This window comes from Phyllostomus hastatus, unplaced genomic scaffold (genome assembly GCF_019186645.2).
Source record: "Phyllostomus hastatus isolate PE091 unplaced genomic scaffold, TTU_PhHast_1.1 phas_scaffold_182, whole genome shotgun sequence".
Taxonomy (NCBI): Eukaryota; Metazoa; Chordata; class Mammalia; order Chiroptera; family Phyllostomidae; genus Phyllostomus; species Phyllostomus hastatus.
In genome coordinates this window covers 15,860,649-15,887,473 of record NW_025334013.1, presented here as the reverse complement: position 1 = coordinate 15,887,473, position 26,825 = coordinate 15,860,649, and the positions used below count along the sequence as shown (strand labels likewise).

Here is a 26,825-nt window from a genome sequence, read left to right as displayed (position 1 = left end):
TATTTACTTACACAAGCCAAGAGCAAAAAGGGACAACCAGCTCTCCTAACAGCTATTTATACATCCAAGTCTGGCAGATTTATCAGTGTCTAAAATGGAAGAAAAAGAATTCAGAACATGATATGTCAGAGATAAGTTCTATATTGTCCCAAATAGAGTTTCCTATTGTTAAAAGCCCCTGTTCCTTGCTGGAGGGAAGACTCGGGTTGTGCCGCAGGGAGAACCCAGAGTCAAGCAGACTTAATTTCTCAGGGGGGCGGGTCCTGAGCTCCCGGCACAGACCTAAGAATTAGCGCAGAACAACCTCCGAAGCAACAGCTGCACGGAAGTAACCTGGAGCGGTGGTTGCCTGCAGAGGCTGACGGGTCTCCTAGAGGCCTCAGCATGGTGAGCACTGGGCGCTGATTTGGAGACAAAAGGCTCTAAACTCCTACACAGTTGCTAGTTGGATCCCCTTAGCTCTGCGTCTAACTTAACCCATGTTCAATAAGCTCAGAGCCCAGCAATGGGCCAGATGCCTCCTATTCCTTCCTTGAGGGCAGAAAAAATAAATACTGGCTAAGAAACAATGCTGAAAACCTGATTTATAAAAGAAAGAAGAACCATCTGTCTCGTGGCAGAAAAGATGTGCCTCGTGCCCGCGGTAAGCGGAAATCCACAGGGTCCCACCAGGGATGCAGATCTGTGTGCACGGAGGCTCCCGGCATTTATACCCTCTGCTCTGCTCTGCTCTGCTCAGAAGCTCTGTCCCACCACACTGGCAACTCAGCATAGCCAGCAGCCAAAGGCCTTCTTAGGAGCCAGTACAACCATGGACACATGGAGCAGCTAGAGTTTTAAAAGCATTAAAAGCAACAAGGCTGGACTACACTTAACCTCTGGAGTTCACTGGACTCCACTGACACTGGACACTGGACAGGGACCAGATGTTCCCATCAGGTGCAGGGCAGCTGGAAAGGAGCAGCAGGCAGGCTCTCGGAACCCCAGAAACCAAGAAGTCCCCTTGAAAGGCAGTCAGTCCGGCACTCTGAGACCCTCCAGGCTAGAAGCCACACATGTATAGAATGCCAGGAACAGAAACATGCATATGGACAAACTGGCCTGTGAAGCCCTGAATCCATCTCTTGACTATGAAATGACAGTGGCGTCTCACAGACCAAAGGGGCCCACAGAGAAGGGCAGAGCCGCTGAGAACAGAAATGATAGGTTCCTAGGGCAGGTATTCAGAGCAGGATGCTAAGGCCTCTGCCTCAGAGCTCACCACTGGTGAACTATAGTAGCAAAATGACCCATCAACTTGAACTTCAGAACCATTAAGAACAGCTACACAGCCCTAAGACTGGGGAAGCTGATGTAGCCCAATGACCTAGGCAAAGGATCAGCCAATATGGACCAAGGATCCCCCAAAGGTGTCCGTAAAATACTGAAAAGCAAGGACTCCTTTGCCCAAGAGAGGCTCCGTCAAGAAAGTGCACAGGGCAGAGGTGGAAACGGGGCGAGGGTGGGCCAGAGAGGGGAGAAGACATTCAGTCAGACTGAGGCCTTTGAAGTCCTCCGTCTTCCCCACACTCTGTGGACTCCCACTGGTGCTAGGGAAATGTCTGGGACTTCTGACACTCAAAAAGCGCCTGAGTATTAGCATGCTGTGTACACCATCATAGCGTGCGTTTGTCACACAGACAAAAACTGGAGCTCAGAGTCTCTGGTGGGAAACACAAAGCATCTTCGCAAAGCCTGGTGCCAGGGGTTCTTCAGAGACTCAAACATTTGAGGCTCAAGTGCTCGATGGTCCAGGAGGGCTCACTTTCTAAACTGGGTGAAAATTCAAATCAAGAGTCCTGGGGTCCTTCCTGGTACGTGCCTGGCACAAATGCGAAGAGCGATGCTTGTGAAATTCCTAAGGACACCGCAGCAGCAGGCTGACTCGGCTCCCAGGCTGCTGCTGTCGACAGGAAGTAGGAGACAGGTAGTCAGGGAAGAATGACAGTTTGGGGATCAGTGCGATGGCAATTAGACAAGTTCTGCTCTGCTTCTCTTTACAAAGAAAACTTCCCTTCTTTGCTCTGGGAATGCCACGTTAGAAGAGAGACATTTCCATGGCAACTACATACACATTTAGTGATGTGTCACTAAATTTGTGTGTGCACAAAGGCACATTAGGAGACTTTTTGAATGTGGCAAGAGAAATAGATTTTCATAATTGAATATTGCCCTCAAGTAGCGTTTACCATTTGCTAAAAGCCAGGGCTGCAGCAGAAAATGCTCACCCCGCCTCATCAGAACCAAGGCTCAATCCCAGAATCTCAGCCATCTTCAGACAAGGGCTGTCTCCTTGGGAGGCTGCTGCCCAGAAAGGGACACAGACAGATGGGGTCACGGTGGGGGGCCAAGAAGGCCTTGGCGGAGCCAGGGAAAACAGATGCATCTCAGGTTTGACCAGGGCCCGAGGAGAGCAAAAGCCACCTACATAAGAGTCAGACACGATCCTGATCCTTCCCCAGGTTCTTAAGCACCTCCTGACCCCAAGACTCTCCTCTGTTCGCACAAAGAGAACGCAGGAAAAGAGCACCAGACAGCTTCCCCGGGGGGTGGAACACAATGAAAGGGATGCTGAGTCCAGAGCCAGAAGGCCCAGGTGGACGTCCTAGTTCTGTCTCTTCCTAATCACGGAACTCTGAAAGCCGCTCGTTTCCTAAGTCTCAGTCTGTAAACGGGGACTATGCTTCCTGATTACCAGACGCTCTAAGGAGGCAGTGAATGTGGAAGCATCACTATTAAATTGTGATGTTGTTAAACTATCAACACTGTTTATAAACACTGACTTGGCCCACGTACCCCAGAGGCGGCCTCTGCCAGAGGCGGGCTGGGCTCCCAGAGTGTGGTTATGGTGAAGGGACCCACCTCAGCCCCGCTGCGGGTTTGTGGTGGCCTGATCCCAGGTCTCTCCAGGGACTGGTGCAAGGGGTGAGGGGATATCCCTGTGGCACGTGCCACACCCCAGAACCTCTGATGTCAACCTTTCTGGTCCTCCCTGCCCCCACACCTACCCTAGGTCCCAAGCCAGTCAATGTACAACAGACAGAAGGATGGGGGCAGGGGGTGTCCCATTATGTATACATTTAACTCACACATAACCAATTCTACCTATCTGCCCCCAATCTCTTTATTCTCCCTATGACCCTTTCCCCACTTAAACAAGACCTGGGCTTCTACTGCCACAGGAGAAGGGGAGCCCCCTCCGGAAAGCAAACACAAGAAGCTAAATTTGGCCTTCTGAGCCTCCACAGGCCTGGATACTGGCAATGGGAGATCTTCAAGGATAGTCTGACCACACATGCTTGGGTTTTACCTCACATGCTTCATTCAGAACCTAACCCCGGGAGGGGGCAACCAGCGGCCTCAGCTGCAGCAGATGGACTTTGCTTTGGGGTGAAACAGGGCACCTCCATACTGGAGCCTAGGGAAGCACCCTCACCCTCCATCGCAGTGCTCCTTGCCCCTGCGCCCCATCAGCCTCCTCTGTGGGCAGGGCCTGGACCTGCCTCCTCTTTCTATTGGTGACCAGTCTTCCCTAGGGTGAGGCCACACTGCCACCATCCCAGGCTCAGGGTCCAACACCTCACGCCCATGGACACCGCCTGGATCAGCCCTCCAAAGCCCACCATGTGGCCCTTCCACTACTCAAGTCACCTGCCCCTACACTTCACATGCTCCCACAAAACTGGAGAGGTTCACCCTGCCCTGCGGGCTGGGCCCTGGACCGCCCAGCTGCGCTTGTGAACTAGATGAGAGATCCCCAGGCCCTGTGTTCCCTCCCTGCTCATTCCTGGTGCTACCCCACACTGAGGCCCACCCCAGATAACTATTCTGGCTGCCATGCTTGGCTCCAAAGGCCACCACCACCCTTGACACTGCTGGGGAGAATGTAAGATGGTGCAGCCATTGTGGAATTTGGGCAGTTCCTCAGTAAGTGAAACACAGGATTACCATGTGACCCAGCAATTCCACTCCTAAGTATGTATCCAGAGGAAATGAAAACATGTGCCCACCCAAAAAAGTAGACATGAGCCCTGGCCAAGTGGCTCAGTTGGTTGGAGCGTTGTCCCATACACCAAAAGGTTGCTGGTTTGATCCCTGTTGGGGCACGTACAAGAGGTGACTGATTGATGTTTCTCTTTCATAACAATGTTTCTCTTTCATATCAATGTTTCTCTTTGTCTCTCTCTTTCTCACTTTCTGTCTCTCTAAAAATCAATAAATATATCCTTGGGTCAGGATTTTTAAAAAGTATACGTAAATGTTCATAGCAGTATTATTCATAACAGCCAAAAAGTAGAAATATCCCAAATGTCCATCAACAGATGAATGGAGAAACAAAATGTGATATAGCCATACAAGGGAATGTTATTCAGGCATAAAAAGAAATCAAACGGCCCTGGCTGGTGTGACTCAGTGGGTTGAGTGCCGATCTGCAAACCAAGGGGTCGCCGGTTCGATACCCAGTCAGGGCACATGCCTGGGTTGTGGGCCCGGTCCCCAGTTAGGGCCACACAAAAGCAACCACACATTGATGCTTCTCTACCTCTCTTTTCTCCTTCCCTTCCCCCTCTCTAAAAAATAAACAAAATCTTTAAAATAAATAAATAAAAATAAAAGAAATGAAACAGGCACATGCTATGTCACGGATGAACCTTGAGAGAGTCATAAGGCCACATATATATGATTCCATTTACAAATGTAAAGAAGTCAGAATAGAAAACTCCATAGAGACAGAAAGCAGAATAGTGGTTGCTAGGGGCTGGGGGGATGGGAGTGGGTACGGGGCTTCCGTTGGGAGTATGAGAAAAGTTTTGGAACCAGAGAGTGGCGATGATCACACATCACCATGAATATATTCACTGCCACTGGACTGTACGCTTTTAAGTGGTTAGAATGATACATTTTGTTATGTATATTTCATCTGCATTGTGTTTAAAGGGTTACCACGTCAGGCAGCGGTCTCTCCAGCCTTAGCTTGCATGAGATGTTGGAGCCTCCAGAGCCCCAGAGAGGGAGTGGGGAGGACAGGACGTTCGGGCCCATGGGGGCCAGCGAGTGTGTACAGAGCCAGGAAGCCAAACACTTTCCAGCACAGCTCGGGGCTGCAACAGAGTCTTCTGCCAACAGAGGAAAAACTGGGAGAGGATGGGCATGGGTGAAGGAACAGGAGCTCATTTCAGCTTTCAGCGCCTCCCCAGGGAGGCTGAGCAAGCCCACATGGACTATTGCCGGAAACACAGTGACCACGGGGAGAAAAGCACTGCGCTCTTCTCAGCTCTCTGACAGTAAGTCAGAACTGACTGTCACTGGCCTGGTTTCACCTGTTACCCGGGGGACGAGTAGACTTAATATGAAGACTTTAGGATGCTCAAGCCACTGCAGGAAAAGTCAGAATGATTCGGGCTAGACAGGGGCTGCTTTGGACTGGAGCTTTCAGGATTTCTTCTAGACACGCAGCCCAGCTGAGGAGTCTGCTTCTGCTCCCAGACTGGGGCCGGGAGGCAGCGGCTTCTAAGGTGAGGGCTCAGCCAACAAGAGAAAATCTGGGAGGGTAGCCAGGGTGAGAATACCACTTAGACACACTCCTTAGATGGCAGTTTCAGCAGGGACTCTGCCAAATGACACTTCCTTTGATGGTCAGGGGCTTGGTTTCAAGAGAATCTGCCCATTGAAGTGGAGGGTTCCAGCCACAAGCCGAGAAGGACGTGGTGGCATCTGCTTGGCCACTGTCTGCTACTGTGGTCACTGGGAAAAGACAAGATGCACCTTCACCTCTCCACAGTTCCTAACTTTCCTTGACAGCAGCGAAGATTAAACCGTGCCTTCTCCCACCGCACGTGGCTGCCTCTTTTGCCGAGGAAAGAGCTGGCCTGCGAATCTTTAGTGAGCAGCCGGGCCGGGGATGCTCACATCCCATTTCCAGAAAGGAGCCGCAGGAATGGCTCTGCGTGTCTGCTGGGACGAGGAGTAAGCAAGCTACGAGGCTGGGCTCACTCAGCATCAGGCCAGAGGAAGTCACGTACCACCCCCCGGGCTGGCTCCTTGGCTCTCAGTCAGAAGTCAAGAGCAGACAGCTCAGAGCGACCAGCTCTTCTTAGCAGAGGTCTGAGGGTGAGTCCTGACAGCCCATCAGGAAACAAAGGGGAGACTCTCTCCCGGATGCCAGCAGGGAAGGAAAGCTACAGAATCTGTGACAAGGGAAGACAGCCGTCTGGAGCTGGGAGCGGGTGGGGAGGAGGAAACACTAAGGACAGACCCCTCAGGAGAGGCACTGGGTGCAAAGCTTATATGAGGCCAAGAACTGCTCGCCAGGCTCCAGGGGCAACCAGGTGTGAAAGACCAGCTGGTGGAAGGAAAAAGGAGAGTGGACACGGCTCTCTTGGTCCCTCCGCCACCTGACTCGACCTTATCCCCAAATCTCTGTTTTCTCTTTAAAACACTGGTACTTCTGAAGGTTCTGCCCCCCGTGCCTTGCAGCCCAGGTTTTCCTCGAATAGCTTTGTGCTCACGCCTTCAGCCCCTGGCACACCACAAGATGACTGGTAAACCTGCGCTGCTGCGCCAGCACCCACACTGGTCCCAAACCCACCCTTTGACCACCTCGATTTCACAAGTGTACCATTTTTTATCACGACCAGAATTCAACTGTTCTCCCCTTCCCTGGATTTCTCCTTATCCCCAAATGCTGGTGTCTCCACCTACCCCAGGTGGAAACCTCCACCATCCCAAAGTTCACCCCCCACACCCACCCTTACGACACCTCCCCAGACCCGGTGCACGGAGCTCCTTGCTTTTCCTTGCAAGCCCACTGCCGCAGTACTCTCCACATTTGCCTGAAGTGCCGTCCTTCCCCCAAGTCCACACCAAGTTGACATGACTTCCCAGCCCTTCGTTCACTCCTTTATTTTGGCACCTTCAAGGTTTTACAACCGTGTACACTGTGTCCTGTCTGTCGCGCCCTAACTAGACGTCATACTTGTTGAGGGCAGAAGCCGCATCTTCGCCTCCTCAGCCTCTAGCGCACTGTCTGGCACGCAGTCAGAACAACGTAAGTTCTCTGGAAAAGTTGAACTCAAACGAGACAGATAAGCAGCAGGTTGTTAATATTCCTCTCACTACTATCAGTTCAACTACATTATTTCATAAAGTCTGGTTTGGACCTGTTTGACAACTAGATTTCCAACACGAATCAGCTCTGCAAATTCTGGCAGTCACACGAAGGCTTTCCCTAGAACAAAAATGATAGTGGGGGGGGGTAGGGGCGGGGCAGGGAAACCAGCAGCTAAAAGGAGGTAGGACTGAGGATTATATCAAGACAAAAATGAGGGGAGAGAAGGCTGGGCCCGGAAAGGCCCCGGACCCTCTCCAACCTAAGGACTGGAGCCCACTGGGGAGAACCGGTGGAAACAGACCCTTGCAGAAATGCCTCAGCATCCAATTAAACATTTTAGACTCTACTGCACATGGGTAGGAAACTTGTGGCCCCCGTGGAACCCTGACAAATGACTCGTTTCCAGCCAATCTATCACCGTAGCGTCTGGGTACCTTGGGAAGATGGAAATCAGACCAGTGCATAAATGAAAACCAATATACCAACAATAGTCTCCCCACACAGGCCTCCAGGAAGCCACAGCTACAGCCATCTGCCAGGCTCCATCCTCGTCACTGCTTCCTGCAGCCAGAGGCCTCTGAGTACGCACGCTGTAATAGGAGGTTTAACAATAGAAGGAAAATTCTTCTCTGAAGTCTGACTCTCCATTACTGCTCCTATGTTAAAATCCACCCCCTTGAAGCCCGAATGGGATAAGTTTAGCATAGAATGGACTTGTTCTATAGTCCACATCGGCCAAAGAATTTGCTAGAAATAGTTGGGCCAGACTGAAGAAAGACTGCAACTTGGCACCAGTTGAGAATTCAAAGGTTTTTTTTGCATGGAAACTGCTCTCAAGGGGGCTGTCACTAAGCTGTGGGGAGGACACCCACACTAATATATCATGCATTCTCACCTCCTGCAGCTTCCCCTGGAAATGGCCTGAATAGATTTGATCTGATCAACCCAGGACAGCAATTCTCAGGTTAAGTCACATGCAGCTCCTGGCAACGTAGAGACGATATGAAATTGCAGACGCCGTGGCTGTGAATCTGAATACCTGGGACTGGGTTTGGCTCTTGCACTTCTTCAATATCTCTTTTTCCCCGAGCATCTGTGACTCAATTTTAAGGCCCAAGTAGCAATGTGAAAAGGCTGCTCTGTTAGCGGGAGAGTGGCAGGGGCAGCCACAGGAAGGAGGGTGATGGCCTTTTGGGAAATCTACTTCTGGGCAAGCAACTATTTTCATTTCAGATGTTTCTGTCCCACCGGCTTCCCCTAAAGAGATTTAGGTGGGCCAGGCAAATATTTATGCCGCTAACCAATGCTTCTCTCCCTCTATACATCTGTATGTGGCGGGAAGTGATTCAGCCATGTGACAATGTTACACTATAAGATTTCTTAGAGCCAGAGATTTGTTTGCGGTTCCTTCAGCTCATAACCTTCAGTGTATAACAGAGGCTCAACAGTTGGTGTTTTCAATATTTTTTCTTACAGTTTTAATAAATGCATGGCTTTTCTTGATCATGTTAACAGCATATGCTCTTAACTCCAGAAAACTCAGTGTTAACTGAGTCTTCTCCCCAGCTCATTTTGTCTTCCCCAGTCCTGGTTGAGGTCTAAATAAATACAGAAAGTTTCCAACCTCTCCCACATGTGAGTGAAAGGGAAATCTAGCCAGAACGGAGATATGGCTCAGGTGCAGACCAAACTGCCATAGGTTAGTTCTAAAGCACGGTGTATGTTTGAACCACCTGGGGTGTTTTTAAAAATCCCAGTGATTAGGCCTTACCCCAGACCAATGAAATCAGACTCTCTAGGGGAGGAACTGGGCGTCGGTATTTACAAAGATCTCCTAGGGGCTCCAAATTGCAATAAAAGTTAAAATCCCTGTTCTAAAGATTAATGAGACCAAATTCTTTCGAATACCTGCCAAGACTATGACAATTTCTGCTTTCTTCCATCCCAAAGCGAATTCTTCCTCTAGTTACCACACATTAGCTTTCAGATGATGTGATGGAAAGAATGTCAACCTCAGAGTAGGGAGAAGAGGTTCAAGTCAGTGCGTCACAGTTTCAACGGGCAGGGCCTGAAGCTGGTCATTTCCTTTTCAGGGTCTTCCTTCTCTCCTCTATAAAATGGAATTACAGTGCATGCCCTGTGGGCCACGGGCTATCGTGGGGATCAGCTAAATTCTTAATGGGAAGCTAGGGCTCTGCTACGAACACCACGCACAGGTAGAAGTACTGATCTGATCTATGAGGGGGTGGACATCAGCCCTGACTCCCTCCAAAGCAGACCCCCTGGAGAGTCTCCCTCAGGATGTAAAAGACAAGGGGTAACACAGAGGCCAGAGAGTCAGAAACCATTTCCTAACATGTAAGAAGACTTCAAACTCCAGGGCTGACAAACTGGAATTCTGCTCCCACTGGAGCCAGTTTTAAGAGCACTTTACGTTAGAGCACCGACAATCTTATTATGCTTTAATCTAATCCAGTGCTTAATCACAGGAAGTCTAGCGCTGCTTGTCTCCCTCAGTCCCATCTGGACCAGCACCACTCTGGGGCCATTCTTCGCTACTCAAAGATCGATAATCAGACATCGGGAGGATATTTATACAAGACCACCTTTGAGAGACATCCGTGTGAAGTCTCCACCCCCTGTATTATGTGCAACCAGAAAGGCCTGCATCTGAAACTGCTAGAAGTCTCTAGACCAAGCTTCTATTTTTCTGCCAAAACACAAGCATTTCTCATAGAGGATTTCTTTATATTCTAGTAGCAAAATTGGTTGTATTTGATAGGCTGTTCTCTAAAAGCTCCAGTTCTGAAAGTAAAAGCTAAAGTCTTCTTTTCTCATGGTTCTCATAATTAAAAACCAAGACTGTACCGGAACTCTGGAAGGTATGACATGGACAGACATGGAGAGTGTCTTCTGAAAGAGTTTGGAAAGGAGGAAGATTTGCTGATTTAGGTCAAGAACACAAGTAGAGAAAAAACGGAAAGGTGCCAAAATGTCTTCCCAGGAGATCAGCAAAGTGTAGATTTAACCTCTGAGAAGCTCATTGTAGGAGTGAAAATGGGGAGAAGGGTCTTAAACATGGGACATAACTGTTATTCAACCCCCAAGTACCCCAATGAAACAAATGCAATTAAAGTATCTTTTCAATAAGATAACCACATTTATTTCATCTGAACTTTCCTGAATCAGGAGAAATAAGAGATCAGACCTCACAGATGCACCTTGGAATGTACATTCCTGCCTTCTGATCAGTAATTCAGCTATTTGGCGTACACAAACAGTTCTCTCTCTCTCTCTCTCTTTTTAAATGTGGGGATTTACAAACCAAATTTTAAAATGTCATAACTAGATTTAAGGCAAAGAGCCCGAGAAAATTCTGGACATGTTAAAAAATCCTAGGATGAAAGTCACACTAATGGAGGCGGCTGCAACATTACAAATATCAATGAATATTTCTCCTAACATCTAAAAGCAGAAAATCAAAAAATGCACAAATAACTTAAAATGACATCAACCAGAAATTAGGAGCCCCTTTGAGAACTGTTGTCTCTATTTGGGGTATGCTTGCAACACAAATTCTATTTCATGCATCTAATATTAATTACCAAAAATGAATACAAATCTTTAAATATCTAAACTACACTACAATATGTACATAAAGTCTGTGCATTTGATTCAGGAGTCTTAAGAGAGCTACTCAAAGTCTGTGTATTTGTACTTTACATATAATGATAATAAGCTACATTGAGTGGTTTCCTAGCTAACTACAGGTTACAAAATAGCAAAATAGGAAGAGGAGAGAATAAGGCAGCAAGAGGCAGGTATCCTGACAGCTAAAGGCAGTGACAGCTGACAGTCTAACAGTAAGGGGAAGAAAAAGTGCTCAAAAACAGACAAGTCTAGAATCTCAAAAAAGAAGCATTCTCAATGTTTGCCACAAAATTTTAAAAATGAGTAGACAAATGTAGGAAAATGTGAGCCACAATTGGAAATAAATGGTCAACAGGGACAGAGCCAATGATGACAAAGATATTGGAAACAGCAAAGGCTTTTGAAAACCTATTTTATATATATGTGCCTTAGAATTTAAAGGAAAATATGAAAACAATGAGTACATAGGCTGGAAATATTGGAGAAACAAAGACAGCAAAGAAAATGTCCTAGTTAACATTCTAGAAGTAAAGAAAAAAATTACTCAAAAAATTCACTGGGTGAGCTTAATAACAGATTGGTCACTATAGAAGGAACGTTCAGTAAACTTGAAGGTGGGGTAATATAAATTATCCATACCAAAGCACAGAGAAAAAGAGTAAAAAAAATGAATAGAGACTTAGTGACCTCAAGGAAAATATCAAGGAATTTAACTTATTTGTAACCGGAGTTCTGAAAGAAAAAGATAGATTGGAGCCCTGGCTGGCGTAGCTCAGTGGATTGAGCGCGAGCTGCGAACCAAAGTGTCTCAGGTTCGATTCCCAGTCAGGGTACATGCCTGGGTTGCAGGCCATGACCACCAGCAACTGCACATTGATGTTTCTCTCTCTCTCTCTTTCTCCCTCCCTTCCCTCTCTAAAAATAAATAAATAAAATCGTTAAAAAAAAAAGAAAGAAAAAGATAGATTGGGATAAAAAATCATTAAAGAATTATAGGCAAAATATTTCTGAACTTGATGGAAAAAAATATTAACCCAAGAAGCTCAACAAACCCCAAGAAGGATAGAAAACGATATTCACACTGGGCACATCATAGCCAAATTGCTAAAAACTAAAGATAAACAGAAAATCTTCATAGCATTAGAAGAAAGGGGAAAACTATATAGAAGGGAATATATTCTAACCTCTCCTCAGAAACAATTCAAGTTATGAAACAATGGGTATTTTATGTAAAGAAGGGAAAAAAGTCAACTTAAAATTCTATATCTAGCAAAAATTTCCTTTAAAATTAAGGCAAAATAGAGGCTTTTTCAGATAAACAAAGCCACAAGAGTTGGTTACCAGCACAACTACATTACTAGAAATGTTTCAGAGTTTTTCAAGCTGAAAGGAAAATGATAATACACAGAAACTCAGACATACACGAAGGGATGAAGACGAATAAAGAACACTACAAATGGTAAATACATGGGTAAATAATAAGAATCGAATTTATTTATGCTTTAAGAAAATGAACTATTTAAAGGAAAAATAATACCACTGTATTAGGAAGTTTAAAACATATGTAGAAGTAAAATATATAACAGCAACACAATAAAGCTTAGAAGAGGGTAAGTGGACAAAGGCAGATTGTCAGATTACATAGAGAAATTAGAAAAAGAGAATAAAATAAGGCCAAAGTAAGCAGAAGGAGGGAAATAAAGAGTTAAAATCAATAAAATGTAAAAGTGACTTAAAATAAGATCAAAAGTTGACTCTTAGAAAAGATCAGTAATACTGATAAACTATTAACTAAACTATTTTTTTAAAGATTTTTTTTAAGATTTCATTTATTTATTTTTAGAAAGGGAAGGGAGGGAGAGAGAAATATCAATGTGTGGTTGCTGGGGGCTGTGGCCTGCAACCCAGGCATGTGCCCTGACTGGGAATCAAACCTGTGATGCTTTGGTTTGCAGCCTGTGCTCAATCCACTGAGCTACACCAGCCAGGGCTAACTAAACTATTTTTAAAACAGAAAAACCAGTTACTAATGTTGAGAATGAAATGAGAACACTATAGATCCTGCAAACATTAAAAGGAAAATAAGAATTGTAAAGACAATGTTATTCCAATAAATTCCACAACTTTGACAAAACAGGTAAATTTCTTGAAAGTAAAATTGACAAAACTGACACAAAACACAGAGGTTCCAACAGCCTTATATTTCTTAAAATAATTGAAATAATAATTTAAAACCACACACACATACACAGACACAAATCTGCTAGGCCTACAGGGCTTTACTGGTAAATTCTAGCAAACATTTAAGAAAGAGGTAATATTAGAGTTCCACAACTTTTTCAGAAAAGAGAACACTTTTCAGTTCACCTTATGAGGCCAACATAATGCTTTATCAAAGCCAGTCATAAAACTGTCTTAACTCATAGACAACATGATTATATGCATAAAAGATCCTAAAACAGCCCTGGCTGGTGTACCTCAGTGGATTGAGCGCAGGCTGTGAACCAAAGGGTCACAGGTTTGATACCCAGTCAGGGCACATGCCTGGGTTGTGGGCCGGGTCCCCAGTGGGGGCCATGTGAGAAGCAACCACACATTGATGTTTCTCTCTCTCTTTCTCCCTCCCTTCCTCTCTGTAAAAATAAATAAATAAACAAAATCTTAAAAAAAAAGATCCTAAAACATATACAAAAAATTAATAAACCAATTAATTAAGTCACATGATGTAAGGTCAATATACAAAAACATCCATGGTATTCCTACATACTAGCAACAAACAACTGAAAAATAAAAATTTAAAGAATACTATTTATAGCCCTGTTTGGTGTGGCTCAGTGGATTGAGTGCCAACCTGCAAACCAAAGGATTGTTGGTTCGATTCCCAGTCAGGGCGCATGCCTGGGTTGCAGGCTAGGTCCCCAGTAGGGGGCATGGGCAAGGCAACCACACATTGATGTTTCTCTCCCTCTTCTTCCCTTTCCCTCTCTCTAAAAATAAATAAATAAAATCTTTTAAAAATTATTTAAAAAATAGAGAATAAAAGAATTTACAAAAGCATAAAAATATAAAATAATTAGAGAAATAGTTAACAAAAGATATTCAGACCTCTATATTGAAAACTATAAAACATTGTTCATAGAAATTAAAGAAAATCTAAAATAGAAAGAGATACTAGATAAAAGACCTAATACTGTTAAGATATCAATTCTCCCCAATTTGATTTATAAATTCAAGAAGAATCCAATCAAAGTCCCAGCAGGATTTTTCAGATACTGATAAATTTGTTCTCAAATGTATGCAGAAATGTAAAGGACCTATAACAGCCAAATCCATCTTGAAAAAAAATTCAAAGATGGAGGAATCACACGATTTGTTTTTAATACTATAAAACTCCAGCATGAAGACAGTATGAATTAACGTAAAGATAAATCAATACAACAAAAGAGTCCTGAAACAGAACCACATGTATACAAGGTCTGGCACAAATAATGCCCCTTTTTTTATTATAAAATCTTTTATTACAAAATCATAAGCATTTAATTCTACAATAATAATATCACACTCAAGCATACCGTATGACATTTTAGGTGAAATGTTCAAATTAAAACTATAAATTATCACACCCATATTATTACCCTTCCAACCACACTCAAGCAGGTGTTACTTCTGCCAGACCCAAGTCGGTTAAACTAACACAGCATTGAAGCAATTCAACAAGGAAAATAAAGTTTTTTCTTTTCAACAAACAGTGCTAAGCAACTGGACCATCAAAATGGAAAATAATGAGCCTTAACCCCTACCTCACACCACATATAAAAATTAATTGGAAGCAGAGGAAGACCTAACTGTAAAAATGAAAACAATCAAGCTTCTGGGATTAAAAGAAGACTATCTTTGTGATCATGGGGTAGACAAAGGTTTTTTTTTTTTTAAGTACACACAGAAACAATAACCATAAAAGAAAACACTGGCCCTGACTGCTGTGGCTCAGTGGATTGAGCGCCGGCCTGCGAACTGAAAGGTCGCCGGTGCAATTCCCAGTCAGGGCACGTGCCTGGGTTGCTGGCCAGGTCCTGAGCAGAGGGTATGCGGGACGCAACCACACACTGCTGTTTCTCTCCCTTTGTCCCTCCCTTCCCTTCTCTCTAAAAATAAATAAATAATATCTTTTTTAAAAAGAAGAAAATATTGATACATTGGACTTCATTAAAATGTAAAACATCCTCTCTGAATGACATCATTAAGAAAATGGAAAGATAAATCATAGAATAGGAGCAAATACACATATATCTATAAAGAACCTATATCTAGAACATGTAAAGAATTTGTACAATTCAATAAAATGATTAAGATCCCATTTTTTGACAAAAATGGCAGAGTATTTTAATAGATACTTAAAAGGAAGATACAGAAATGCAAATAAATACATGAAAGATGTTTACTATCAATGGTTAACAGGAAAACAAAAATTAAAATCACAGTGAAATATCACTGCACATGACAAGACTGGCTAAACTTAAAAAGGTGGACAATACCAAGTGCTGCTGAAGATGCAAAACCCTCACCAGCTGGTGGGAGTATAAAATGGTCTAACTACTTGGAGAAACGATTCCAGTTTATTATAAACATAAATATTTACACAAAAGAGGTTTTATCCATAATAGCCAAAACTAGAAACAGCTGAAAAGTCCAAAAACAGGTAAAGGGAGAAACAAATTGTGGTTTCTTTATATAACGGAATACCCCTCAACAACAAAAAGGAATGAAGTATTGATGCAACGTAGACGAAAGTCGTCTCGCACAAAAAGGCACAGATGGTACTACTCCGTTTACGTGGAGTTTTAGAACAGACAAAACTGGTCTCCGGTGGCAAACCAAAACAGTGGTTGGGGGCGGACAATGGGGGATTGGCTGGGAAGGAACAGAGAGGGCTTCTGAGGTGATGAAGTGTCCCACATCTTGATAAGGGAGGGGTTTCTTGATAAGGGGGTGGCTTTCTGTGTTTGTTAAAATTTAGCAAACTATATATTTAGGATCTGTGCACTTTGCTCCATATAGAAGTTATATTTATATTTAAATAGGTAGATGGCATCCTGCATCACGGGGTTGTCATGAAGGAAAACAAAATATAAGAACACAAGGGACAGGCGTTGGAGAGGACAGTCATATCCACACACCTGACCAGGCCCTACAGAACACGGCTGCACTGCACAGCAGACTTGATGGTGACCCCCAAGTCATGGCAGAGGTGGGAGGGAGGGAGCAAATCTATTTTCCAGTCACTGAGAATGGTTGCTATGTAGTGAAAACTGTTTGCCTAGAAGGCTCACCTGTGGAGCAGCAGACTCCCAAAGCATGCCAGATAAGAGCACAAATATTGCTTTTCTATTAACAAGGACACTAATCAGTATGCCAAAGTTTCTTCTGCAAAAGTTACCACTAACGGCACTGCACTAAAATAGATGGAAAATTGCCCTGGTCTCCAATTAATGAAAATTCAGAGTTAAGAGAATACTCAGAACCCCTTATAGTACAAGATGTTCCGACCACCTGACTGCCGAGTTTGGGGAGTTCTCAACCCAAATCTTAGAAAACAGCTTTATTACAGGGGAAGAAACACCTACAGCTGGGCCACCACACTGAGTCCACAGCCTGTAGCTTTGGTGTCTGTGGCTTCCGGCTTCTGTTCTTTCCAGGAATAGAGAAACTGACAAGCAGGTATGGCTTACAGCGATTTCTGCATTTAAAGAACCAAAATGCTGCCCCAGCTATAAACTAGCCCCCAGAGCTGAGTGAGGGCAAAGGAGGGAAGAGGAAAGGGACTTAGGTCCTGGAGTCCTCAAAATTCTTTGAGTCTCAGGTTTGTTTCTTACCGCGATCTGCCATGATAATACAGAACTAAGAAAGTCCATTGTTTCTTTTCCCCAAACTATGCAGACACTTATACAAAGGCCTCGGCCCCAGGGTAATAGGAAACCAAGAGCCAGGGATTATGGTCTGAAAGAGCCTGGTTGTTTTTTTTTTTGGACTGCAGGTGTACAGAACTGGAACAATAACAATAATCCTTGGTTTATGACATCCATCCCAGCTCTGTGCATAGCCCCTGTTTTAGAGAAATATAATAAATGCCCATGAATTCACCCGAGGCGACTGCTCTTCTGAATCCTGTCAGTCATTTCCTGGCTAAGGCTTTCCTGACCTTGCCCATGAAAGCCAGGCAGGGAGAGGATTTCCCAAAGCCCCCACCACCTCCCTTAACACAGACTCCACTCGGGCTGCAGAGGCAGCACCTCCCCAGGCAGAGGCAGAGGCAGTGCCACAAGGCTGGGTGCCCATCCAGATGACCAAACAGCTCTCCTGCACTCGGCTTTCCAATCTGTGGCCTGATTTATCTTTTTCAATAAGAGAAAAGATGTAAGTCCCTTTGAGCAACATATGTGTGATATATATCACAATATTTATTTTTGGTGGAGTAATGGATCGGTCTTCGGGGAAAGCTAGAGAAAAGGCATTTCTTGCGCTTAGATGTAAATCAGTCACTCTGAAAACCACAGGGGAATCTATATTCTTACCCCCCTGCTAACTACAATGTGAAATAAGCATCTGACTTTTAAAAGTCATTGTATTATTTGTTTCTAGACCAAACATTAAAGATAGGCAGGGATGTGAGGCCCGAGAAGCAATTGCTCCTGGAATGTCTGCGTCTAATTCTCCCAAGTGATGGCGCAACTCAAAATAAAAGTAGAGATGCACCCAACCTGCGGCTGTTAAGGCGTATACCTGGCAGGGACAAGTTCTAAGCCTTCCTTAGAGTACTCAGTTCTAAGGAAAAAGGATGAGGTATGTGGCTGGGCTTAGGATCTAAGGGTCTCCCAAGTGACCTGCCCAGTTATTACAGGCTAGTATTTCTATCTGTTTTAATGTACCACAGAGCAGGACAAGAGTAAAACTGAAGGATGTGGGGGTGGGGGAGAAGATGTTCAATGGATTTGCAACTTAAACAGACATCTTCAAAGGAAAGCTATTAAATCCGAGGTGTTGCTGATATTAATTATCCTGAACATCTCACAGGCTCAGATTCACATGCTATAAAGAACACAAGGCCTTTTAATTTCCCTACCTGGCCCTGGCACGAGCAGCGATAAATCAGATATACAGAGAAACCACACATGACTAACGAACCAGCCCATTAATGGGGAGCAAAGAGCATTTGCCAAGATGACTTACTCAGACACAGCCACATATCATTACCAGCAATACCCTGGGGGCTTAAGGCAGCAGGTACGGGAGTCAAGAGCCTGGGCACTCCCTGCCAAATCGCAGGCACTTCAGGACAACTCGGGCATCCTGCAGACGCCTGTTATCCGGGCCTGAGAGATTTTACTCATGGCTGCCCCTCCCTACTCTCGTCAAGTTAAACTTGCACTTGGGAAATTACTGCAACTTCTAAAAGACCTCTTGGGACATGGAGCTGCTAAGCCCCCAAACCTTGCTGTGGGCTCCTACTCTTGAGACTCAGAATTAGGTATCCTAGGAGGAAGGACCAGCCTCTGCCACCAGAAACCTTAACTGCTAGTTTATAGATCTTTACTGTGGCCACTCATTCAGGTATCTGAGCCAGCTAGGTGTCACACCTTATTCTAGGTCTTGGGTGGATCAGATCCATAAAGAAAACAGTAAACAGGTAGGAGCAAGGGAGAAGTAAGAACCTTCTAAATGCCAGTCTGTTCGTTTTACCATGAAAACTGAGGTGCAGTGATCAATAGGAATTTCCCCCTTAGGTTGGAGCTGATGGTGTGGCTGGGACTTGAACCCAGGTTGGATTCTTTATGTAGAACTGCCACATACAGTGGTGTGTGAGGGCAGAGGGGATAGGATGAGGGTGAACTTTAATCCACATTCTTCATGTGGGCTAGCTGCACTCCAGTGCTGTGTCCTCACTGTCCCAGATACTGCACTGTCCCAATCCCCTTTAATAAAAGCCCCTTTCCCTGGAAGGGACAACTGAGGTTCCCCAGAGCACTACCAACCATCACTGATAGGAACCAGGAGAGTCTGAACCCTTTCATTGGGATGTAATCCTGACAAGCTATATACTCCCAACTCTTATCATGAGTGAAAAGAGTCTGTTGAACTTAAATCCATCAGAAATCTGCCTATGGCCAAGGTCTCTATAATAATTTTAATAATAATTTCCTATACTACCATCAGATATGAAAGGGAAGAATGTTAGCCATTTTCCATCATCTCCAACCCTTTACTCTTCATGATCCCAAGCTGAGAACCTGTCACTGTTCAACCCCACATCTAAAACCCAGTATGGGTGATAGGGATAATTAACTTAACTCCGTAAATACCTATTCTTGACTAGGTGCTAAGGATACAGCAATGAACACCATCAACGGTAGCACACTGCTGTCCCTGACGTCGTGGAACTAAGACACGTTGAAGGCAGAGCTGGGGAAAGCCCATCTGCTGTGAAGTTCCTGAGCAGACTGGCAGTCTGCTTAGAGGCCAGGTCCAGAAGCAAGAGTGTGTGTGACCGGTCTATTCTCCCCTCTCTCACCCCCTTTTACAGAAGGGAAAATGAAGTCCAGGAAGGAGAGGATGTAACTTTCCCTGAGTCTGACAGCTTGACAGTTGAGCTAAACTGTCGAACCCATGTTCTCTGGGTCTCCCCTTTCCACCACATCGCCTCCTAAAGTTCTAACACAGCGAAGTGAGGAGAAATCGTTGGTTCTAGTGACAGATTGCTTCCTGATGCATAAACACCCAGAACATGCAGCTCCAACCCAGCTTATCAGCACAGACCCAGTGTCCATGTTCATCCCTCAAACTAGAATGTTGATAAATATACCTCGTCCATCTAGAGCCTAGGTGTTCAGTCTTCATTCACTCTCATTTATCACTCTCTCTGACTCTCTCTTGGTGTTTACTTTCACTTTAAAAAACCTCATCTTATAAGAACAGAGCCCTTTTTATCTGATGCCAGCTCCCCCTCTGCTCCTGGGGTCTAATCAATCCATGTCTGGAAATAAACAAGCCAGAGAGGAAAGCAACAGTCCCTTTTATTAAAACAGGCACCTTTCGGAAATGATCCACCCTTGGGCATGGCACAGATAGACATTTAAATGAGGAAGAAATAAAGACATTCTCCAGCAATAACCACATGCATTCCCCAGCAGGTGGGACACCAGGGAAGGTAACTCTGGCTTAAGAGATAAACCAAAAACTCCGCCCCACATTACTCAGGTTGTTTGGGAGGGTGAGGGGGGTTGAGGTCCAAATTCAGGAAGCCTGAAGAGGCAACAGGCTTCAAAACATAACAGTCTATATAGTCCAGGCCTCTCCATTCTGAGGAGCTTAACATCTTCAAGATAGTAAGAGAAGGCTCATTAAACTTCGACTTTAGGTACATGCAAGTAGGCCTCCAGCTACTACTGGGGTACACAGATGCCAGAGAGAAAAACCCAGACATCTGGCACCCAACATGGACCTCCACCCATCATGTTATTTCACAGCCGCCCACAAAGCACAGTTTCCACAGTTCTCAACTCCCACCGCCCTCCAGCCACCGCAGCCTCTGCCAGCAAGGGGGCTGTCTTTGTACAGAAGGGCAACACCAAATCCCCACTAGCCAGTCTGCCACGACGCCCAAACCCAGGCTTTCAGAAATGGGTCACATACGCAGAAACAAATGCAGAAAGCACCTCTTCTGGAAGAGCACAGTAGTTAATTCTTAATCCTTTGGAGATCCTTTTGAAAATGTATGGCAGCCCTGGACACCCCATGAAAAACTGCATCCATGCAGATCATATGTGATTTCACGGGGGGGTTGCTACCCTCTGAGAAGGTCTGCTGGGCAGAAAGGGAGATTTGTGAAAGAGAGCTGTGGGTGGCCCGGGTGAGTATTCAACAACAGTTTCTTAACCAAAAAGATGCCCCTTCCTTAGTTACTGCAACCTTTAATTAACCTTTGAGATAACAACAAGAATTTGGAAGTTGAGAGCGAGTGTTTGCCCACACACACACACACACACACACACACACACACAAAACAAGGCCTCATCTTGTCTTCCTGTCTTGAAGTCACAAAATGTCCTGTGATTGCTAGTTAACAGTTTCCAAGCAGGGCTGAGTAACTGTAGAGATGAAAAGTGGGGGAAAGGCCCTGGCCAGATAGCTCAGTTGGTTGGAGCATCATCCTGATACGCCAAGGTTGCAGGTTCGATCTCTGGTCAGGGAACATACAGGAATCAACCAGTAAATACATAAATAAAAGAAACAGCAAATCCTCTCTCCCTCCCTCTCTCTCTCTCTGTCCCTTCTTCTCTCCCTCCCCCCTTCCTTCTCTCTAAAATCAATAAAAAAAAATTTTTTAAGCTAAAAAAACTAAACAAAAAAAAAAAACAAGAAGTGGGGGAAAGGTGGCAGTTGGGAGGGAGGATAGCCTGACAAAGAGAGGACAACTGAGCTCTCCATTGGCTGCGTAGGTCTTGCCTGGCAGGGCAGGTCCTGACCCTCATTGCCTGATCCTCCTGGAAATCACAGCAAACCTGCTGACTCCTTTGCAGCAAACTGAGAAGTCCAGAGAGAAGCAGCCCTTTCTCCCTCGGTCCCTGTAGGGGGTTGGGGGAGCCTCTCTCCTTCCTAGGGAGAAGACCCTCACCCACGGCTTGCCCACAGCCCCCTCGTGGCCTGGGGGTGTTACTGCAGCCTCTCTGCATTGCTGAGCACAAACCTCTCACCCAGACAGTTCTGACAGTGGTAGAGCAGAATATTTAGGTTCCAGTGGCAGCTTGGCAACAGTTTCAAGCCATGGTGAAGCTGTGTTTGCTTTTGATTTCTTAAACTAAGACTAAGATTCAGAGTCAAAGTGATCCTTCTAAACTCCTCCCTGGTACAATACCTACAGGGACCAAGTCCAAGACCTGCTTCAGTAAGCCAATAACCTTGAAGCTTCTGTAACGTTACCACCACCTTACTGATCATTTCTTTCTGCATCACATGCAATTAGGTGCAACTCTTCCAAAGCTCAATAGAAATAGTTAACAAGAACGCACAACATCCTCTAGTTTATAGATGGGCTACAAAAGACTTGTAGGGCACCAAATGCCCCTCCCCTCCCCCCAAATCCTGGGTTTTCAGGTAGCAGAGCCTACAGGGGTTTGGGGGAAGTCAGGATTTAAGGACACACAGTGAGAAAGAACATGGCCCTTGGCCCGGTGCAAGCAGATAGGGTGCCTGTTGAAGAACTTTGCTAGAGACTGCACAAAACTCTTGCTAACAACTACACAAAAGGAAGGAGTGGAGCCCACCCTCCTGGTCTGGGACTGGACTGAAAGACCAGTCTGGGGGTGGGGGAAAGTTGGTCTAGTGGTTCAGCTACCACCTCTCAGGGGCGGGGATGATTAATGGAACCCAGTGGTGGGAAAGTGAGCAGGGAGGAATAAAGGTGGGAAGTTTGGGAGGAGAAAAGAGGGTACAGAGTGTGCCCAGGGGGCTTAGAGTAGACCAGGGATCAGGAGTGACTGGGGCCAGGGGAAGTGATGGAAGCACAAGAGGCTCTTTTCTTTTGGGGGTGGGGAGAAGTCCTTACCTCCTTGATTTTCTCCCGCTGGGTTTGAACTAGGCTCTGAGGCTCCTCACTCTCATCAGTTGTAGTCCCCAGGACCGGGTGGCGGAGGCGGCTCCTGAACGCGTTGAAGTCAAAGCTAAATGGAATGCTCCCCTCCTGGGGTCTGAGGGCCTCGCCACCGCTGCTCCGGGGCTCCGTGGCCTCCTCCCGTGGCCTGGTGGGGTGGGTACGCCGCAGCCACCCTTTCCTGCTACGGGTACTGGCTTGACTGTTGGGGTCATCCTTGCCCGGGGCTGGCGCAGCGGGGGCCGGCTTAGGGGGCGACTCCTGCTCTCGGGCCGAGGGTTGGCCGGGGACGTCGGCAACTACCTCCAGGCCGGGATGCTGGGTCCGGGGCGCCAGGAAGAGGCGCTTGAGGCGAGAGGAGTTGGGCAGTAGGAAGAGGGCCCCGAAGCACAGGGTGGCGAGGCCTGAGAGGAAGAGAAGGAAAAGGAACTTCTGCGGCAAACGCAGCCCCCACGGGGAGGCCGGGACGAAGCCGGGCACTTTCCTCATGAGCATCCTGGCTTGGCACAGGACTGGGGACGGTCAGCTCCAGCCGGGTCCCTGAGGCTCTCAGAGTCTAGGCACTTGTCAGCAGAGGCCTCGGCTAGGGGAGGTCGTCGAGGGGCGCCGTCCGGGGTGGCAGGGGTCTCTGAGAGTTTCTGCCGGTTTAGTACTGCCTCTAAAGGATGAACTTCCTTCAGAGTTTGGAGCGAGTCTTCCCACGCCGAGGCGGGGGCGCAGCGGCCTTGGCGGGGCCCGGGCGAGCCGGGTGGCACGGCTCAGGGCCCGGGCCCGCAAGGGCTGGCCGCGCAGCTCTTCCTCGCAGCGGCCGGAGCCCACGGGGCCCGCGCCTTCCCGCGCTGCGGCCGTTGCTGGGTTTGTCACATGCCGTCCGCGGTACCGGGGCTGTCGATGCAGAGGGGTGCCCACAGGCCTCGTCCCCGAGCCGAGCCGCCTTCAGCCTTTGGCCCAAAGTTTCAGCCTCAGAAGCAGTTCCCAGAGGGAGCAGACTCGCGGGGGAGGCAAGGCAGTTGCAGGGCCGGTGTGTCAGCGGCCGGTGTGTCAGCGGCGCTCTGAGAGCGCGTTGACCCAGCCAGATCGCGACAGCACCCGGACTCGGCTATCTGGACACGTCCACAACTTTGTCCCTCCGCGGAGCGAGCGCCAGGCAGCGGGAGCTGACACTTCTGAGCCTGCCGGGGCAGAGGGCTTCCTGGGTGCCCGTGAGCGCAGGGATGCCCGAGCCTGAGTCCGGAGCCGGGGGCCGACCACGATCAGCCACAGCGGGGTGGCTGCAGCTGCGCCTGGGAGTGAGGGTTCTCGCCCTGCCAACTCGGGAGGGCTCCGGTTCCCGCTGGGATCACCTGTTCCCGGCGACCACCGGCTCCGCGGAGCGCGTAGCCCCGGCTGCGGCTCTTCCGCTGCAGTTGGCGTCTTCACAGCGGCCGCTCCAGACGGGCCAGTGCCGCTGCAGGCTGAACCGCCGCCACTGCTGAGCCTGCGTCCCACGCGTACAACCACCCCGCCGCCTCCACCGCCTCTGCCGCCTCCGCCGCCTCAGCTCCGCCGCCGCAGCCTGGCTTTCACTGAGACAGCGCCCGTGGCTCCGCCTCCCACCGGGCCACGCCCTCAGGCCACGCCCACTGCGCCCCCACGGTCCACCTCCGCGGCGCCGCAGCCAGGCCAATGGCCTCACGTCTGTGGATAGGGAGTGTGGGGCCTCTGTGAGGGCGAAGAGAGGGAACTGGACTCCAAGCCACGCCCCCTCCCTCAAATAGCCAGCACAGTGCACACTCCCCCCATCCCATCAGCACCAATGGTCCAGCTGCGCGGGGGGTTGGCGAGGGCGGTGTGGGGAGCGGAGGGAGGTCATTGGCTGTCTTGGAGGGATCCTTGTGGGGCCGCAGTAGCCCATTGGTTAGTATCCAGCGTTCGCTGGCCTGGAAGCGACTAAAACCCCCCTCCGCCCCCCCGCCCCGCCCCCTGCCCCCTGCCCCCGCCCGCACCACTCTGGTTGTTCATCCCTCTGTTGTTGGTCCCTCGCGGGCAGCAGACCTGGCTAGACTGGAGGGCCCCGGTCATTGTTAGGTAACCTCTCTCACCTCTCAGTGTCAGTCCAGGGTTGGCAGGGTGCTGGGGGCCTGCCCAGGAGTCTCCAGAGCTTCTACAAGAGCCGCGGAGGTGCTGTCGTGACAGGCTGTGAGGAAGGGGTGGCCGGAGCCAAGCCAGGGAACTGTGGCCAGGGTTGGGTCTGGTTAAGACAGTGTGTTGAGTGGAGCCCCGCAGACCACTGCTCTGCTTTCCTTTACCATCAGCCCAAAACCTGGCCAGGACCCCTGGGTCGGGCAGGGAGAGATGCTAACTGCAAAGGTAGGAGGGCAAGAAAGGAGAGGACCCTGGCTGTGTGCACACAAGATCACACACATGTGGCATGGGTTCCTAGGTGCCTGCATGTGTTTATGCGCACTTGTGCGATCCTCTGCATAGATATATATGCACTCACAGATTGCGTGTGGGTGTGTACTTGCACACAAGCATACACTTAATTTAGGTGTGGACACTTAGTGATTATACCAAAGCATGAATAGATATATACACATCAGCTCAAATATTGGCATGTGCACTCATATATCCACAGATGCACAACAGGCAGGCCCCAAAACATGCACATGTACGCACCACCCAGACTCGTGTGTCTTGACCTCAAAGCCCTCATTCTTTCCTCCTTGCACTTAAGTCTCTCTCTGTCTTTTCTTCCTGTTAGGAAGGAAAACCCAAGGCAAAGCAACATTGTGCTGTGTGGGTCTTTCATGCAAAACACTTTTATAGAGACAAATAACAGCAGAGGGAGAAACAAATTAAGAGGTGTAATAGGCAAGAGGGAAAATATCTGCTTTCAGCTGCAATTTAAAATGAAATGCAGCATTGACAAGACAGAAAATACTGCAGGGGGGACTTTCCTGACAGAAGAGTCGGCCCAGGCGACTCTCACCTCGTAAATCTTGCTTCTTCCCTGAGGCCTGCTACCGATGGGCTTTTGGGACTCAGATATCCTTATACCTCTGGTCAGGCCACTGACAGCAGACCCTCCCCGGATATTTAAATACCCTTGGCATATAAATCTCTTTCAGTTGAAAATAAAAAGCTAGTCTGGGTAACAGGTGCAAATAATTTGGCCGTTGGGTTGAATAACCCCTCCCAACCCCAGAAGTTCTAATTCAGATGTTTCAGTAATGAGTTTGATTGGCAGGAGTCAGTTCCCTGGTCCCCTCAGAGACAAGGATGTGATCCACTTGGATACAGGAGCCCAGACACCTGGCCTGGCCTCTCCTGATCCCCACTGCCTAAGCATCTTCTCACTCTGAAAGGGGCAGGCCTGTGTCTGGAGAACCAGGCAGGAACTCAGCATTCTTTAGAGGCACCTTGCCTTGTTCCAAATCAAAAGAGTTGGGGAGTCACTGTTCAGTCCCTTGAGAAGCTAGGACCCAGGAGAAAGGGAGGAAGGCAAGGCTGAGCCTCAGAAGGACTTGTCTGTCTGAACTGGATGCTCACAGTGATGGTGACACCTGGACCAATCTGTGGTATGCTGGTGATCAGGGTGAAAGCGGGGCTGCAGCAGGACTAACATGCCTTCCACACACTCAGGCTATAAAAACCAGAGCCCCGAGGAGACAACTCCATTTCCAACCAATATCATTGGGTGATTACACTGAGTTGGTAGTACCCACACCTTTACAATCTCCCCAGCAAGCTCACTGAAACTCTGGAGGTGCCTATCCCATTTCCACACTCCTAGACCCCACAGACCTTACACATACCTCGGCTCTTTTCTCACTGGATTTCTACTGTTGATGTGTGTCCCACAGCAGACACCGAATTCTTCATGGCGGGGACCATGGCTCGTTCACCTCTCTCACTGCCCTAGCTCTTAACTACAGTGCCTTGCATGTGGGCACAATATTTGGTTAGTAATGAACTAATGAATGGACGCCCATTTCACAAGGGAGGAAACTGAGGCTCAGGAAGGGGAATAATAGTGAACTGACATTTTCTATGTATCAAGCATATTGCTTCATTTATTTTTCAGGATAATCTTATGAGGCACATACTATTCATAGCTTCATTTTACACATAAGAACATTAAGGCTCAGAGAGATTAAGAGTCAGTTAACAAATACCTTTCTCAATTTAATTCAGAAACTCAAAAGGGACTGGGCACAGAAATGAAAGCTATTTTAAAAATCTATTTATTCTGTCAACAAACATTTATTGACATTAGATGCTAAGTATCACACTAGTCTCGGGAGGACACAATGATGAGCAAGGCATGGTCCCTGTCATTGTTGATTCATCCATTTATTTAGTGAAGTACTCTTTATCGAACACCTATTATGTGCCATT

The 26,825-nt window shown here is 47.2% G+C and overlaps 1 protein-coding gene across 1 annotated transcript in view; it reads right to left on the bottom strand.

Annotated features, from left to right (window-relative positions):
- The window catches only part of MAN1C1 (mannosidase alpha class 1C member 1), a 128,413-nt gene extending 105,409 nt beyond the window's left edge, over positions 1-23,004 (bottom strand). The window contains exon 1 of the mRNA XM_045859630.1: positions 22,401-23,004. Within this exon, the coding sequence (XP_045715586.1) occupies positions 22,401-22,940 (540 nt within the window). The 5' untranslated portion in view covers positions 22,941-23,004. The remainder of the gene's footprint in view (positions 1-22,400) is intronic.
- Positions 23,005-26,825: the final 3,821 nt, after the last annotated feature.